Raw genomic sequence first — 16,117 nt, 5'->3', positions numbered from 1 at the left:
TCATTCAGGGATTGCTGAATCATGACTGTTGAACATACTGTCCAAGGGCCTCACACAGTACAGTCATCCAACCCATACAAGAATTCAAACACATAATGTAAAAGCTCTTTTAACATGGAAGAAGTTCTTTCCTGTGAGGGTGGCGAGGCACTGGAGCAGGTTGCCCAAAGTAGTGGTAAATGCTCCATCCTTGGCAGTGTTCAAGGCCAAATTGGACAGAGCCTTGGGTGACATAGTCTAGTGTTAGGTGTCCCTGCCCATGGCAGGAGTTGGAACTAGATGATCTTAAGGTCCTTTCCAACCCTAACTATTCTATGATTCTATGGCAATATTTAGACAGAAGGTTCCAGACAATAGATGTATTCCTTAAACTAGCACTAAATGAAGCAACTAAATTTAAAAAAAAAAAATGTAAGTAACTTTTTGTCAAATCTAGAAAATGACATTTAAAAAGCATATTTACTCATCAGTCCACTCCCAAAGCAGTCACAGGGTTTGCCTACCAGAAGCAAGACCATTTTGACAGATCCAAATGCATATTATTTTCCTCTGTATCCATTTCTGTTGGTTTTCATGTGCATTTTATTAATTTTAATGTATGTTTTTTTTCTTTCCCCTTTTTAGCAAGTAAAATGAAAATGAGTGTTTGATGTTGGATTGGGTTGGAAAGAAAAATAAACCTTTGGAATCTGTCATTTCCTGGCAGCTGCATTTGATGTTGATTGTTTCTCCATACCATTTCCATTATTAAAAATTGCAACTGAACAGTGCAAGAGCTATGATTTGTATAGACAAATTTCTTAAGGTCATTCCTTTTCTTATGATTCAATAAATAGATGCTTTTTACCTGTCCCATGAACTGAAATGTAGACTCTTTACTACCAGTACTATTAGTAGTGACATTACAAGTCCATATCCCCCAAGCAAAAAAACAACCATCCCAAACCAACCAACCAAACACACCCACCCCACCCCCCCCCCAAAAAAAAAGAAAAAAAAAAGGAAACCAGCCACCATTCAGTGGACTGAGGCAAAGGGGAGAAGGTATCAAATGTTGCAGTGGCAGTGCCTCTTATTTCTCAAGTCTGTGCTACTGCAGCGTGCACTGATCACATCTGTTCTGTTAGAATGGTCTCCCTCAGCTTCCTGTTCTGCTCCTTCATCTCTATTCCTTTTTTTTTTTGGTACTCTGGGATGGCAAAACTCCTGCTGCAAGCAACTCTTCTCAGGTAATAAACTTTCTACAAAAAACACAAAACCGAACCAAAGAAACCAAACTACAACAAAAAAAGAAAATGAATGGTTAGCCTGGGAAGCTTAAATATCAACCAATTTCAAAAGCAATGTAAAAGGCTGCTGCAAACACAACTGAATGTTCTTTTCTTGGAGTCCACTACATTTAAGCATGCAGTGCCACCCTATGACAAAGGCAGGTGGACAGTATCTCATCCAGTGAGAGGGAAAAAAAAAAGGCCTTTTTCTGAGTGCATATGTACACAGCAGGGAGGCACAAGCAGCACTTGTATCTAGTCTTCTCAATGATCTATGCACAACACCACATCAGTGCTACAAAGCCAATCAGAAGGTGGCTTGTGTACACTCAGATGTCTTCATAAGTCCATCTGCAAAATTCTGGCACAATCAGAGCTCAATTAATCCAACAGACTGCCTGCTCTCACAACAACTCAGTTTTCATTTAAGAATATAAACTACTAGCTGGAGCAAAAACAGACAAGTACTTCTCTAACTAACTCCACAATCTCTGAGGGCAGAAACAACCATCTATATTGTTGTCAGTGCTTCTGGAAAGTAGACAGAACAAAAAAAAAGGTAATTTGTCCTCATCTTCTGGTGATTTTAACATGGACAGATGAGGGTTGAAGAGCAGTATCATTCTTTTGTGTCTGCCTCTTCAAACTTTGTACTTCCAAGTGAATAATGATGCTGTTTGTATTCTGACAATGACATTCAGAAATTTGGAAAAACAAGAGCTTGTGGACAGAAAGGATGTCCTCACCACCCCCCCCCCCCCATTCTAAACATACACACAGACTGGCTGATAGTTGTGAGCAAACATTTTTCTCCTCGAAACTTTGTTATCAACTCCATTAAACAGAAGTACATCAAAACTTGAGACACCTGTTAAGCAAAAATAGTACAGGAATACCATTGTTTCTTGCTGGTGGTAAGAAAAATGGTGCAAAACAAGAATAATTCTGTCCTTCACTTCCTCCATTAAAAACTCCCAACCAAATTCCCCTTTTTTTTTCTTTTTTTTAAGTTATTTTTAATACACTCTCCCTTACATTTTAAAATTACCAATAACTTCTTTGGGGGTAACTACACTTTCATTGTATGAGTCAGTATTGCAGGACAATATTACACCATCTGTTTTCATGGCTTGTGTTAAATACAGTACAAAGAAATCAAATCATGGCCAGCCACATGCCTTTGGTAAAATTAAAAAGTCTGGTGAGATCACATTTTCTTCAAACTCAGAAAGCCACATGTTGAACCCATGTAATGTTTTAAAGTTCAGTTCTATACAAATTTCTTTGTCAAAGTAAAGTTAAACAGCTGTCATGCCACGCAAATGGCATTTTCTGTGCTGCTCCAGAAGTACGACGAAAGCTTGGAACTTTAGAGAAGCTTTCCATGTGCCTTAATCTCCATTAGATTTGTGTTTCAGACAAGGGGCGGAAAGTCTAGTAAATATCCACAAACTACAAGTCAAAGCAGTTACGACTTTTTCCCTTTTCACAATTAATAGTGATTGATAAACACTTTTAGTTTTTAAAAAACGTTCTGTAGCAACACATGCAGCTCATTTGAGCAACTGACGGTCTTCTCCTTTGAGGCGTTTTTTCCGGGGCTGTACAACATCATCATCTGAGTCATCAGTAAGTTCTGGATTATCCTTTTCACTCTGGCAGTTGGGTTGTACAGGGAACTTTCTCTCAGGATAAAGGTTCCTTAGAAGATCTTCAAAGTATGCTTCAAGTTTCATGCCAGCATCAGCCACTTCTGAATCGGGCTGTTGAGTAAATTAACAACATCACTGCATCACAAAATAGGTTTATACTCAGATCACATTTGGTCTTTTAGGTGCTCTTACAAACTACCCCCAAAAACCCAATCAGCAGCAAGAATGACACCTGTGGAACACACGGTCCGAAAGACCACAAGCCTGCAAAACAGAAGGTGAGGACAGATCTTTTGGCCAACACCTCCAATGACTTTTTCACTGATGGATTATCACACAATCCAATTGCAAAAGCCATATTGCCATCCTGAAAGCTATCTAAAGAGATTCTAAAAACTCTGAGATCCTTACTGGAAAATAAATAAAGAAATAAATAAAGAGGACAGTTGGGTTATGCTGTAAAATATATAGGTGTGCCTTCAGGATGTTAAAATGTATTGGAATGTCTGATCCACTCAGTATCCGCATCTCTTGTTCCCTTATGCGCAGTGAGGGTAATAACAATCACTAAACATGCAACTAGAAATCATAAGGGTGAGTACAGACCTCCCAGAATGAAAAACCCACTGAATTTAATATTTGAGGCAAGGAGGATTAAACCAATTTTTAAAATCAAATGGCCACCATTAATCTCTATGATAAATAATCATCCTATTCTTTACTTGCTATCCTGCCATTCAGCTAGCACAACTGATACAATCCCCTTTCCTTCTGTGGAAGGATCTCCACTACATAGTCATCTAGCACCCCAGCAGTTTCAAATGTGATGTTTTCACTGCAGTCTCATCATCAAAATAAGTTTAATACAATTAATTCTTATGCTGTAAGTTCTACCCCCACTACAGTTTTCCTAAAAGCAACTAAGCCTACAAAACCAGATAAAGTATCTGCTTTTCTAACCTCATTAAATTCAGCACAGTTTTGGAAAATCAGTCTGAAATCAGCCACAAAATCTTCTGGCTTTGTGTAGAATGAATTGGTCACTTCAAGTCTTTTCTTGATGGTTGACAAGTCCATAGGCTTTTTGATTATTTTGTAGTAATCAGGAACCTAAATGGAGAAAAATAAAATTTACTGAATGCAGTCATATTCATTACTTACTGTTTTATAAAGCTTTAGCTCTGAGGGAGAAAGCAGGATTTAGTCTCATCTTCAAATTACAATTCTAAGATGTAAGAATTGTAGTTTTAACGTATATGCAAACAGTTTCTGGACTAACAGTGATGTATGCTAGTTTTGCTGGCTAAAATAAATATACTCCTATTTTAAAATAAAATAAAAACAACCCCTCACCTACAATGATTATAAACAATAGAGGAAGCAATTTGGACACTATTTTTGGATGTAGTCAAATAAGCCATCTATTAAGTTTCACTCTCAAGATCACCATATGTTAACTTTGGCAACCCACTCAAATGGGGATGGTACATGGGTTGCTTAAAATGAATTTTTTTAATGCATTATGAATTAATGCATTCAAAAATAAAAATTAATGAAATATATCCTTGGAAATGGTGGCAAATTTCAGAGATACATAGATGATTTTGGCATTCAAACTGTGGGTGTAGGATTAAGATTTATTCTTTCTTTAGAAAGAATTAGAAATTAGAAAATGAGCTATGAAAGCCAATTATAATGGTTTTATACTTTTTTCCTAAGTCAATTCACATTTTAAAAGAAATGTTATAATACTTGAATTTACTATTTCATGACCATTATATGAATAATCAACTTATCTCTTGTGCCATTTCTTATTATTAAACTCTATTTAATGTTCTTCAAAAGAAAAATTTTTATTCAAATGGAATGAAAAGGGTGCATAGGAGCATATTACTTCTTGATGAATTTTTTTCCCATTGACTTGTCTTGAAGAGCATAAAAGAGGTACTTTTCACCTGATCACACTGGTAACTCTTCTGAGTACCCTTGGACTTCCAATATACCCAGGTATTGTTTACCATTTTAAACTAATACATTTCAAGCTAATATGAAGAAATTCAATATCATATTAGTATTATGGAGTACCCTAATTCTCAATTCTCAAACCAAGTAAATTGGTAAAAAAAAAAACAAAACCCAACCCAAAATCCAAAACCAAACAACATATCCCAATTCGCCTTTTCAGTGATATCACTCAGCATTTTGAAATCAGCTTAAAACGTACTTTTTATGTCTATATTCGAAGTATTAAGTAAAATCATTTCTTAAGGTATTTTACTAGTAAATCACCTTCCAACCCAGTGCTTCAACATTTAACTGCCCTTCAGACAGTACTACTAAAATTAAACACATTTAATACACTCAATGTCTGGGAAACTTGACTGCTGATAATGACAGGACATAAAAATGCCATTAGAAACATGCCAATTATGCTTCTTAACATAAAACGGTAAAATGCAAGGTACATACTGTGGGAGGAACTGGATCTTGAAAAGCAAGACTCATTTCATGACAGTAGAGGTACAGCAGCAGTCTTTCACACTTCTGTGACAAGAAAAATAGATACACAAGTAATTAGAGAACCCTGCATGATTTGTTCTAAAATAACAGACTACATAAAATACAAAACACATGCTCTGTACTCCCTCATACCCTAAGCAGAAAAGTAAGCACAGAAATTGCATTTGGAAGCAAGATTAAGTACAGTATTCCTTCTCTACAATAGATATACTATTATCAACTCTCAAATGCATGCTATGAAATCTCATACAATTACTAACAGTGTTATTCAGCATTTGCCGAGCCCAGCAAACATTCCAGGGAATAAAGAAAGCATGCATGGCTCTTAGTGCTTTGCAAATATTCAGAGATAGCAGTAATGTTTTTCCTGGTCTGGATATAACTGCTCTGTAACTGCAAAGCCTATAGTGCTTTTTGTTAGCAGTGGGAAGGAACCTCTTCTCTTTGTGTATCCAAGTATATTAAATTGCATCTTGATCCTCAAGATTCTAAAAATAGTTATGTGTAATTTTATGCTTGCTCATCTTTTATCAGAATGTTGCAGGACTTACTTACATTTTTATAATTTACATTTAAGACAAAATACAACCGGAGCTAGCTTTTTTCCTTTTAGATAGCAGCACATGTAAATACCAGCAGGTAGATTAAGACCCCAAATAAACTACCAATTTCAGTGTATTTATAGAAGTTGCCACCTGAAAGCAAGCAAAACACTGCTAAAAGTTTTCAATACAGCTCAAAATTGCTTAAAACCCCCTTTTAAATAATAAAAAACCCTACAAAGAAATAAGTAAAAAAAGAGGCAAACACTCCCTCCTCCCAAAACCCCAAGAATCCAGAAGATTCTGTCAAACAGTTCAGCTGTCTGCTCAAAGACACAATTTTTTTCTTTTAACTCTGAGGTTTAAGGGGAAAGAAAAAGAAGTTGTGAGACCCACTGCTTCTTTTGTAGCTTTATTCACCAGAACATTCAAAGCTGAAAAAGGATAGCAGTTATTCTTGTGGTAATCTCTAGAGGATCAGTATTGTATCTCTGTATATCTTCATTGTGAAAGAACCACCTTAATTTTATATAAGGATGCTGACAAAGTGACTAAAACCGTCAGTTGATAACATCAACCTATGCCAAATTTGGAAAGCACAAAGAAAAAAATTCTCAGTGCAAAGTCAATGTGTTTGAGAGCTCTCTTAGAAACAGCACTTGGTGATTCCTAGCACACAGTCCCAGTTCAGAGCACCAGACCACAACCATTTCTCAGACATTCATGTGTTTTTCAGCATGCTTACATGAAGGCTGCTATGATCTCAGAGCTTATTTTAAGAAATTAACTCTCCTTTCTTACCATCACTTTTAAAAAGATGCATACATTTCAGAATACAAGCAGCAGCAAGACAGTACTCATTTTATCCTTACCCTGCGGTCTATTGGCGCCAAACCCACAGTGTCTTCCAGTTTTCTTTTTTCAGAATTGTGATCAGGTTTATCACAGTCATATTCAACTTCTGGCTTGGACAAATCCCTACAGAAGGTACAAATCCACTCTCCACTAAAAAAAGACAGACACATTGATCTCAATGACATAGCACACTCCTCAGAAAAGGCTGTCCATATATTTCTGGATAAGTTCCTTATTTGTGGGGTGTTTGGGGTTTTTTTTCCCGGCATCATGTGTTGTTTTGTTGGTGGTGGTTTTTTAAACACTACGAAAAGGCAGAGGCTGCTGATAAAAATGCTGTATTAGAACTTTGTTTCCTTTTTAATGGCACTGGTGTCATTAAAGGTGTCATAATGGAAAAAAGGTTTGTCATAGCAGACAAACTGTGTCTACCTTTGTTAGTACTGAAATGTTTCACTTGAGCTCATAGTATTCAAGCAAAGCACTATTTTGTTTTGGTTTTGTACTGTTTTGTTGCCTAACTACCAAGACACTGAAGGAATTGTATAGGCCAAACGGAAGGAAAAAAGTATACGGTGAGAACTATACATTCCTTCTACAAGCTTCATCTACAATGTATTACTACTCTACATAGATTACCCTAGACAAGATTTTTTTGAAAGCTAGGAATTCTGCACTTCCTGAAACTTTCAGATGTTCCTGGTTTTATCAGTTGGTCTAGGAAAACACTATAGATTTAAATAACAACATAAGATTAGGACAAAATTAGTTCTGCAAGCTATGTTAACTGATTCTCTAATACAATTTCTGAACCTCTAAATGCTGAAAAACCTATGAAAGCTCTATGTTTTTAATGTATTTCTCCACAAATGAAGAAACTTGCATGCTTGCAGATAACCACAAGAGGGCTGAATTGTACTTCTTATAGTAGAATTCAGCAATAACCAGCTATGAGCTCTGTGTGTTAGTTACTCAGGGGTATATTACAGTTTCTGCAGCACTTTTAAATTAATTTCAGTAGTAAGGTATGAGACTTTCTGTCTTAAACCATGACGCTTTCCAAAAAAAAAAATCTTACTGGTTTTTAGTAAGAGTAATCTAAAAATTTCCACTATCAGTTTTAGCACACAGTAGTGAGCAATGGGCATTTTACTTCAAAGAGACTTTTACCTTCTACTGTCTTAACTGGAGTTATTTATATGACAGTGTCACCTCGGTGCCTGGACTAGCATCTCAGAAATGATGTGGTAGATATACAAAAATTGATATAGGCTATGACCTAAATATCTTTTGATACAAGAAAACAAGAAGCATGAAAGATGGAAGAATGACGCATTTAAATGTCAAGAATCAGGAAGAGTGTGGTGGGTTGGAGTGGAGGAAGAAAGATGCAGTGACCTTGTGAATCTATAAAGGAACAGTGATAGGGCAAGGAGTAATGGTTTTAAACTAAAGAAACATAGATTCAGACTAGATATAAGGAAGAAATTTTTTATGGTGAGGGAGGTGAAACATTGGAACAGGTTAGAGAGATGGGTCGATGCCCCATCCCTGGAAAGCATTCTAGGCCAGGTTGGACAGGACTTCAAGGAACCTGATCTAATTGAAGATGCCCTTGCTTATTGCAGGGGGGTTGGATGAGATGACCTCTAAAAGGTCCCCTCCAACCCAAACCATTCTGTGATTCTATGGTTCTATGAAACTGTTCTATCCATCTATAGCAAGAACAAAAAGCAACCATGAAAGAAGTAGACTGACACTGCTGACATAATAATAAAGGAATTATTTTGTGTGTTTGAAGGAACTAATGCTAAGAGACCAGGAACTAATGCTAAGAGACCAAAGTTTAAGTAGATAGTTACAGCTGAAAAAAAAGCAAAACAACCCACAAAGATGAGAACAATACTCTGATACATCTAAAGCTAACTTAAGCTAACCCTGGTTCTCAAGTTCAGGAACACAGTGCACTTGTATCACTACGCATCTTTAAAGATCTGAACAGGTGTCAGAAAAGTTGGTTTTACCTCCCTTGCCCCCAGACATCATCATGTCAGCTTCCACACAATGATCCAGTAAAAAGAGAAATTTTAAAGACTTATTCTTGATGCTTTAATTTTAATAGAAACAAAGCCTTGTAAATACATTGTTTTCTACCTGCTTAAAGATTTTTGTTTTCTTGTCAGGCACAAATGTTTATTAGTTTAAATGCTTACTGTAACTTTGCTAGATTTTCCTTATGGCACAAAGCTGTAACATAGTATCATTTTACTAAAACAAACAAACAAAAAACAAGCAAAAAACCCAAACTGTAATTTGAAGCTTCAAAAGGTAGGAAACATTTTCATGTGCCATTTCAAGTGACATTTAAAGGAGTAGATATGCTTGCAAAAGTATGCTTGCTCAGAGTAGCACAGAGATGATCAAAACCAAGTTGCTATCCAAATGTTTTACACCAGCAAACTATGCTGATATTTAATAATGAAACCTAATATTTATAAAAGCATTAAACAATGAGCATGTTATGACAGATGTTTTTATCCTTTAATACTAATAAGCTTATTGCATGGCATTTCCAAGTTGGAACATTGCAAAATGCCATTTATTTTCATCAAAGACAGTAATTCCAGAAGCAAATGCCAGTAATGCTTATAAGAACAACCTATTTAAGACTGTATTTTGAAACTCAAGAAACTGAGTAGTTGTTCTGTAACAGCCAATCAAGAAAGCCTGCTACCTGTTTCAACATTGACCGAGATATTACTTGAAGATGTCAGCCACTACATCCCATGCTTGGAGAGCAGCCATGTTTAGCACTATAGTAAATAATATATTTAATACTATATTAGCTTAGATTTTTCTTTAAGGTTTTTATTGTTATTAAAGAAATGTAAACCTTTTCCGTCATCCTTAAAACATTTATGATGGATTGGTAATTCTGTGGCCTAGTTTTAATAATAGATGCCCTAGATGTTAAGTGATCTTGCTTAACTGTAAAATAAGTGAAGAGTTTTGTTACAGATTTTGCAGCCACAATAAAGTTAAACTGAAGTTTCAATGTAATTTCCAATTTTCACCAGTTAATAAAACTTCTGGATTCCAGATTTCAAAAACACCACTGCTTCTTTGGAGTCTGAAACTTCTTGTGCTGGATTTCACAATACAAAGTTTGTGTCTTTTAGCGCAAGTTTATATGGAATGGAAGAGGTCATAATTACCTTGGAAAGCTCATCAATGTAGGGACATGACAAGAAAGATGGAATACTTTGGGACACTTCTCACAGCAAAGGAGCTCTCCTCCATTTTGACATACTGCACACCAATCTTCATTGGGATCATCCTCTTTTCTGCCCTCCCCTGTGTGAGAGGGGCCTATCCATCCTGTCTTCGCACTGGATGAGTTCTCCTGCAGTATCCCTGGCTGATCATCTGTGCTGTCTGGTGCATCTGTTCTTAAGACAGCTTCATCAGAAGTGGCATTATTATTGTTATCTAGCAGCAATGAAGTAAGTATGCTTCTTGAAAAGTTGGCCTGTAAGAAGAAACAGAGGAAATATCTAATATTTATGTGAATTTACATGACCTTAACAACAAGTAAACTGACCAGAACAACAAAGTTATACACAAGCAGCCATGCAACTTGCAACATGCATGCATGCAAAAGTTACTACTGTAGTATAACAGGCAACTAAACATGAGAAATTGAGTATGAAAGGCTATGTACTGCTCCACTAATAAAAACCTAATCTTTGATGCCCCAAAAGTCTAGCACCTTATTTATATACATATTAGTGTACTGTGTATCAGAAACACTTCCTAGCACACAAAAATTTGATGTTTGCAAGCTATTTCCTACCTTCCCAGGTTTTCAATGGAAAAAAGCATTCTGATCACACCAGTTAATTGAATTGGCAGAACTAGTTTGATTTTGAATTTCACCTCTTCCTTTTATTTAGCTTTTTAGTTTTCCCCCAAAAAAGTCCCCAACAAAATATTAGTAAATTATTTTATTTCCCATAAATGCAGGACACTCTCCAAAGAGAAAGGAGATCTTTACAACTGTTAGTATTACATTCTGAGGCCGGGATTCCTCCTCTGTTTCTTGCTTCACTATAACAATTGGGAAATCAAAGTTCTCATTTGGTGCACTTGACTCCTGTTTAATTCTGATTGGCTCCAACATAACAACTGGGACTTTGTGCGTAGAATCAGCTCCTGGTGGCCTGCTGGAGGAGCCAGAACTGTAAACGACAGAATGAGGCAGGAAAAAAAGGAAATTAAGAATCAGAACTGGACACCTTTTGTACACTAATGCTTTCCAAGACCTCAGGATGCTAATCCATTTTGTTTCTTTGAATCTTGAGCACTACAGCATTACTTTTACGTAATAGCACATCCAAGTTTGTTCCTTTGATGTATATGGAAAATGCTTTATAAATGGGAAAATTTTAGCGGTGCAGTTCCAGAACTAGAGAATTACTCATGGTTTGACTTCCCATTAGTGCAAGATTTGCAAATAATCTGTTTCTTTTAGGTCACACACAAAAAACTACTTCCACTGAATATCATCCCACTTTGGAGGAGATGCAGCTGTATTTTGGGAAAGGCTAGTGTTTCTCCAGAGCAGAACTGATCATTGTAAACCACACAAGTGAATCTGACAGATAAAACACATATTTACATTATCTTGGAAGAGTTTCTTACAGCCTTGCTGCTCTACTGAAACTGGGGCTCTACTTTTAGAACTAGATCTGTCTTTTTTCATGTGTTTAGTGATAATAGGATGAGAATCGACAACCAAACTCAAAAATACCAGCTTATTATTTTTAATAATGATGAAGAATTTGAAATCCAACACAATTAATTCAAGCAGCAGCAGATAGAGCCACATTTTTTTAAATTCAAGTAAAAGACTCTTCAGATGAACATTTAAACAGCTCATAAGAGTCCTTCACAGAATTTACTGTGTAAATGGAATAGAACAAAAGGTATTCTATATTAAAAAGCATCTGCATTTTCAATTCAAGTAGGATGACTGTCATCTGATTTTTCTCTGCATGAAAAATTAATCTCATGTCAGATGTATGCTCTAATTTATTGAAACACATTAATGGATCTGCACTCTTCAAACAACGTTGTGTAAATATATTTGTTCATTAATATTCCATCACTAAGGGATAAAAACATTTGTGTAGACTCTCAGTAGATATCTAGTGTTCACTTAACTAACTGTATTATGGTAGAAAATTCTTAATAACTCTCCTTGTAAATCAGTTCCTTAAATCTGAAGTAATTTATAGTTCCATGAGGACTTCCGATATGCAACTTTTTCCTTTAGCAGATTTTTCTGAATTTAAAACCTAATTTAGAATTCTTTTACTAACACCAACTTAGCCATCATTTACAGAGTTAATATGTTTTTAGATGTGCTATTAATACATTACAAACGAAATTACTACTTTTAGAATGCAAAGAGTGCTGTAACAACCATCAGGCCTGGCCTGTTAACAGAGAAGGTGAGGCAAATTGACTTCTATATGCATTAAAGAGAGAAGAGACTGAGGCACGTTCTACGGAGGTGGAAGTTACATTTTCCTCTTTCCAACTCTGTCCTTACCTCTCTCTGCTCCCAACACTGGAGGCACTGGGTGAACGAATTGGAGGGTGTATGTTTGTCACACTGACACCTCCTAGGAGAGAAGGATCAGATTAGAACAAAACACAGGTCTGTGCCAAGTCTGAGATGTGACTCAGAAGTACGCAGGTTTTTGGGAAAATTTCTCATGCAGCGTCATTTATTTAAACCATTTCTCATTTAATACAAATTCATGACAGGGTGAGAAGCATGGGATAATAGAGGCAAAGAGAGGACTGAAAAGGGGCCCATTGCAGGTAAGCAGGCTAATGGGTAGTACCTTTGCCTGGCTGAGCCCCCAATCTGATCACTGCAGTTTGTTTTGTCTTACCGTATTAAATTCTAGCAGATCTCTCAGGACATCTGCTAGGAAAACTAAGCCAGACAAGCTAGCAAGTTAGGAAGAAGTCTAAGGGCCGGATATGAGAGAAACCAAGGGTCTGGGACCCAGATAGCTGAAAGACTTGTAAACGATATTTTTGCAAAGCATTGGTCCTGAGAAACCAGAGTGGGCTGTTTGTGCTACCTGTGAATACATTATCCACCTGTCTCAGCTAATCTGCCGAAACACATAAACACCATGTGAGCGCACAAATATTATGCAAGCGCTAATTGGGAATTCATGCTCCCAGAGGCTCACTACAGGTCACATCAAGAAATGGGAGTGAGGAGCAGCTACTGATTGTCACCAGTCATGGTGACAGGAATCTCCCGGGTCCTTCAAGTCCATCACATTTAGCTACCCATTAGAATAACTTCTCCTGTCAACCTTTATCAGTGCTGCACCACTCTTCCAGTGAAAAAAGATTTTCTAATATCCAAATTGAACTTCCCAAGTCACCATTTGTAGCCACTGCCTCCTGTTACATCCTATCTTGCTTTTTCAAATACTGCTCTCTTACTACAGCTGCTAGGTTTTAATTTGGTGTACCTCTAACAGTGCCATTTTTCTATGGATTTTGGTACAATCTGAGAAAATCTACTGTTTTCCCTCCATGTTTTTAAGATCTGGCCATTTTTTTCACAACGCTAAAATATTGCTTCAACTTTACCTCTTACTAGGGTTTCTACAACTTTGCCACTATTATCATATTTCTCATCTTTGATATGAGTAACTAATTCTGTTACCAGTGTTAACATTGCCACACTACATTTTTCCATTACACTACTTACTTAAACAGAAAATTGCATCACACTGCAATTACCTGAGAGGCCTGGTGATGGTACCGATGAATTTGGTGACTGCACAGTTCTGTTTGAAGGGGGTTTTGGCTGATTCTGCTCTGCAGTGTCATCCTTCCTTACAACATTATCCAGTGTGATGTTTCCTGAACAATCAATCTAAAAGATTGGGAAGAGAGGGAAAGCAGTTAGTGTTGAGAGGGGAAAAGAAATAAACCACAAAACACACCCCCCTCCAACAACAACAAAACACCCCATTCCTCTGCCATCCTGTTATTTTGAAGGTGAAAACCAAAACGCGTTTCACCCAGCTTTAGCCATTTAAAAAGTGAGATGGTTACTTTAGAACAGGTCATCTTGCTTTCTCTAAACAGAAAAGAAATGGCCACATCCAGACAGTGCTTCATTTTAAGATCAGATATTTCCTTAAGTGCCAATTTTTCTACATCAGTTACAGAGGAGGCTTACATCAGACAGCCAGCCTTCACACACTGAAGTAAGAGATGAATTTTTATCTCCACACATTTTTTTGACATGCTCACCTTATATACTCTAAAAAAAAAATTCAAAAAACAAAAAAAGATAATGAGCAACACACAACTACCCATTAATCCACTAGTGTTTAACAGGACTGGAAAAATGTCAAAGAACACTCAACTCCATCTGTCCCACATATCTTCTGGGCAGCAGCCACGCATACTGATTCAAAATGCAAACAGCAAACCAACACTTGTTCTTTCCACCCACAGCCCAGGCCAGACAACTGAACTCTGTTTTAGGGACTGCCAATTTAGCACCCTAACTTTCCGAAAAATTACACATTCTGGTTTGATAAAAAGACCTTTCGAAATGTTAGGGAGTTTTGCAATATATAAGGTCATGTATGTTAAGAATATAGGTCACCTTGGTATAAGTTCTCTCAATTATCCAGACACCTCACAAATTCACTGGTATAAACTGCATTGATCACTGAAACTTCTGTTTATAAGCTAGACTTACTAGAAGTGGATGCTGAAGCCTTGGCTAGACCAGCATATTTACAGTGATTTGGGACATATATTTTAACAGCATAAGCTTCACCATATACAAATAGAAGACTTCATAATACTGTGCACAAAAATCAGTATACTAAAGTGTCTCACAGACCAGTGAGTATACTAGTAGTTTTATGATTGTGTTGTGTAGTTCACCTTTTAAGCCTGACAGATACTGTGATTCTGTATTTAAAAAAAATATAACACTTTTATCTGAGAGCTTGTTGGTGAGAACGAAAGACAGGTGGGAAAAGAGGGACTAATAGTAAGTTATGACTAGAAAACCATGACATTCCAGATATCTACAAACCTTAGACCACAAAAATAGGCTTGACAGTTATTTGAAAGAATAAAGTCAACAGACCAGAACTCAACAGCTAACGTGCACCTTTGACAAACATGTACCAATAAGAAGAAACGATGAAGGAGAAGGTCAGAAGCTTAAGAAAAGATGATCTTTTGATGCTCTGTCTATCACCAGCTCACAGGCATGTTAGAGAATATATGAAGAACAGAAGTACAAAAAGAAAAAGATATAAGGAATATATCCAGTACACCAACAGTTAACATCTACCTAAGATAGCCCTTTCAATGAATTAAAAATATATTAAAAAATGTTTTATAATTACCAGAAATACCATCAGCAAACCAGTGGTATCTATGGACACTGCTACACTAACTCATTTTTGTTAGTATCACTATAGGGGGTGTGGGAAAAATATGCACCCTCAAATAAACAAGTCCAATTACAATTACAACCTGCAATGTTATTTTTCTTAGTTGTCCTAACACTTGTCTCCCAGAATAGTTCTGAGTATTGCCAGCAACATGTAGGCAATCCTGCATTGTTGTTTTCTGCAACTGTTTTATTTTGACAGAGCAAGCATTTCAGACTAAAAGGTTTCTAATTCTCACAAATATTAAGACTTACTTCAAAATAGAATCCACAAAACATTGCTCTTATGTTACACTTACATCAGGAAGAGATGGTAGATTGTAGGAGCTACCCACTGGAGAACTCAAATCTATCACAGGGGGACCATATGTCTTCCCATCACATCCTACAGCACTAGTGACTGTGGGGCTGGATGGAGTAGATGTTGTGCTGCTTGCAGTTGAAGGGGCAGTTGAAGCTTGTCCACTACCGATCTGCCACTAAAAAGAAAAGACAATAATCCACAATCAATAATTTTGATTTTTTTTTTCCAACTGATCACATCTACTGCATATACTGGTTCTAACTCAGCAGTTACACAAGCAGCTTAGTTCAGGAAGCTGAATTCAAACATAAAATCATGATTTACTCTGAGGTTACCCAATTTCAAAAGCCAATCTTACATGACAAGGGAAGATGACAAGTAGTTGAAAACTGAATAGAAGAAATGAATGTGAATTCTTAAATTCAAAGCTGTATCTCCATGTTAAGTAT

The 16,117-nt window shown here is 36.6% G+C and overlaps 1 protein-coding gene across 4 annotated transcripts in view; it reads right to left on the bottom strand.

The window, feature by feature from the left end:
• Positions 1-2,270: 2,270 nt before the first annotated feature.
• TRIM24 (tripartite motif containing 24) overlaps positions 2,271-16,117 on the bottom strand; it is a 63,666-nt gene continuing 49,819 nt past the window's right edge. For 3 of the 4 annotated variants that reach the window (XM_030478702.1, XM_030478705.1, XM_030478704.1), the window contains 9 exons: positions 15,664-15,843; positions 13,678-13,813; positions 12,455-12,527; positions 10,910-11,078; positions 10,056-10,369; positions 6,858-6,990; positions 5,393-5,467; positions 3,884-4,033; positions 2,271-3,034 (listed from right to left, as the gene is read on the bottom strand). In XM_030478702.1, the coding sequence (XP_030334562.1) occupies positions 2,825-3,034; positions 3,884-4,033; positions 5,393-5,467; positions 6,858-6,990; positions 10,056-10,369; positions 10,910-11,078; positions 12,455-12,527; positions 13,678-13,813; positions 15,664-15,843 (1,440 nt within the window). In that variant the 3' untranslated portion in view covers positions 2,271-2,824. The remainder of the gene's footprint in view (positions 3,035-3,883; positions 4,034-5,392; positions 5,468-6,857; positions 6,991-10,055; positions 10,370-10,909; positions 11,079-12,454; positions 12,528-13,677; positions 13,814-15,663; positions 15,844-16,117) is intronic. The other variant, XM_030478703.1, reaches the window with a different exon arrangement.

The sequence above is a fragment of the Strigops habroptila genome, chromosome 3 (assembly GCF_004027225.2).
Source record: "Strigops habroptila isolate Jane chromosome 3, bStrHab1.2.pri, whole genome shotgun sequence".
NCBI lineage: Eukaryota > Metazoa > Chordata > Aves > Psittaciformes > Psittacidae > Strigops > Strigops habroptila.
The sequence above is the reverse complement of the archived record's forward strand: the minus strand, read 5'-3'. Positions and strand labels throughout refer to the sequence as shown.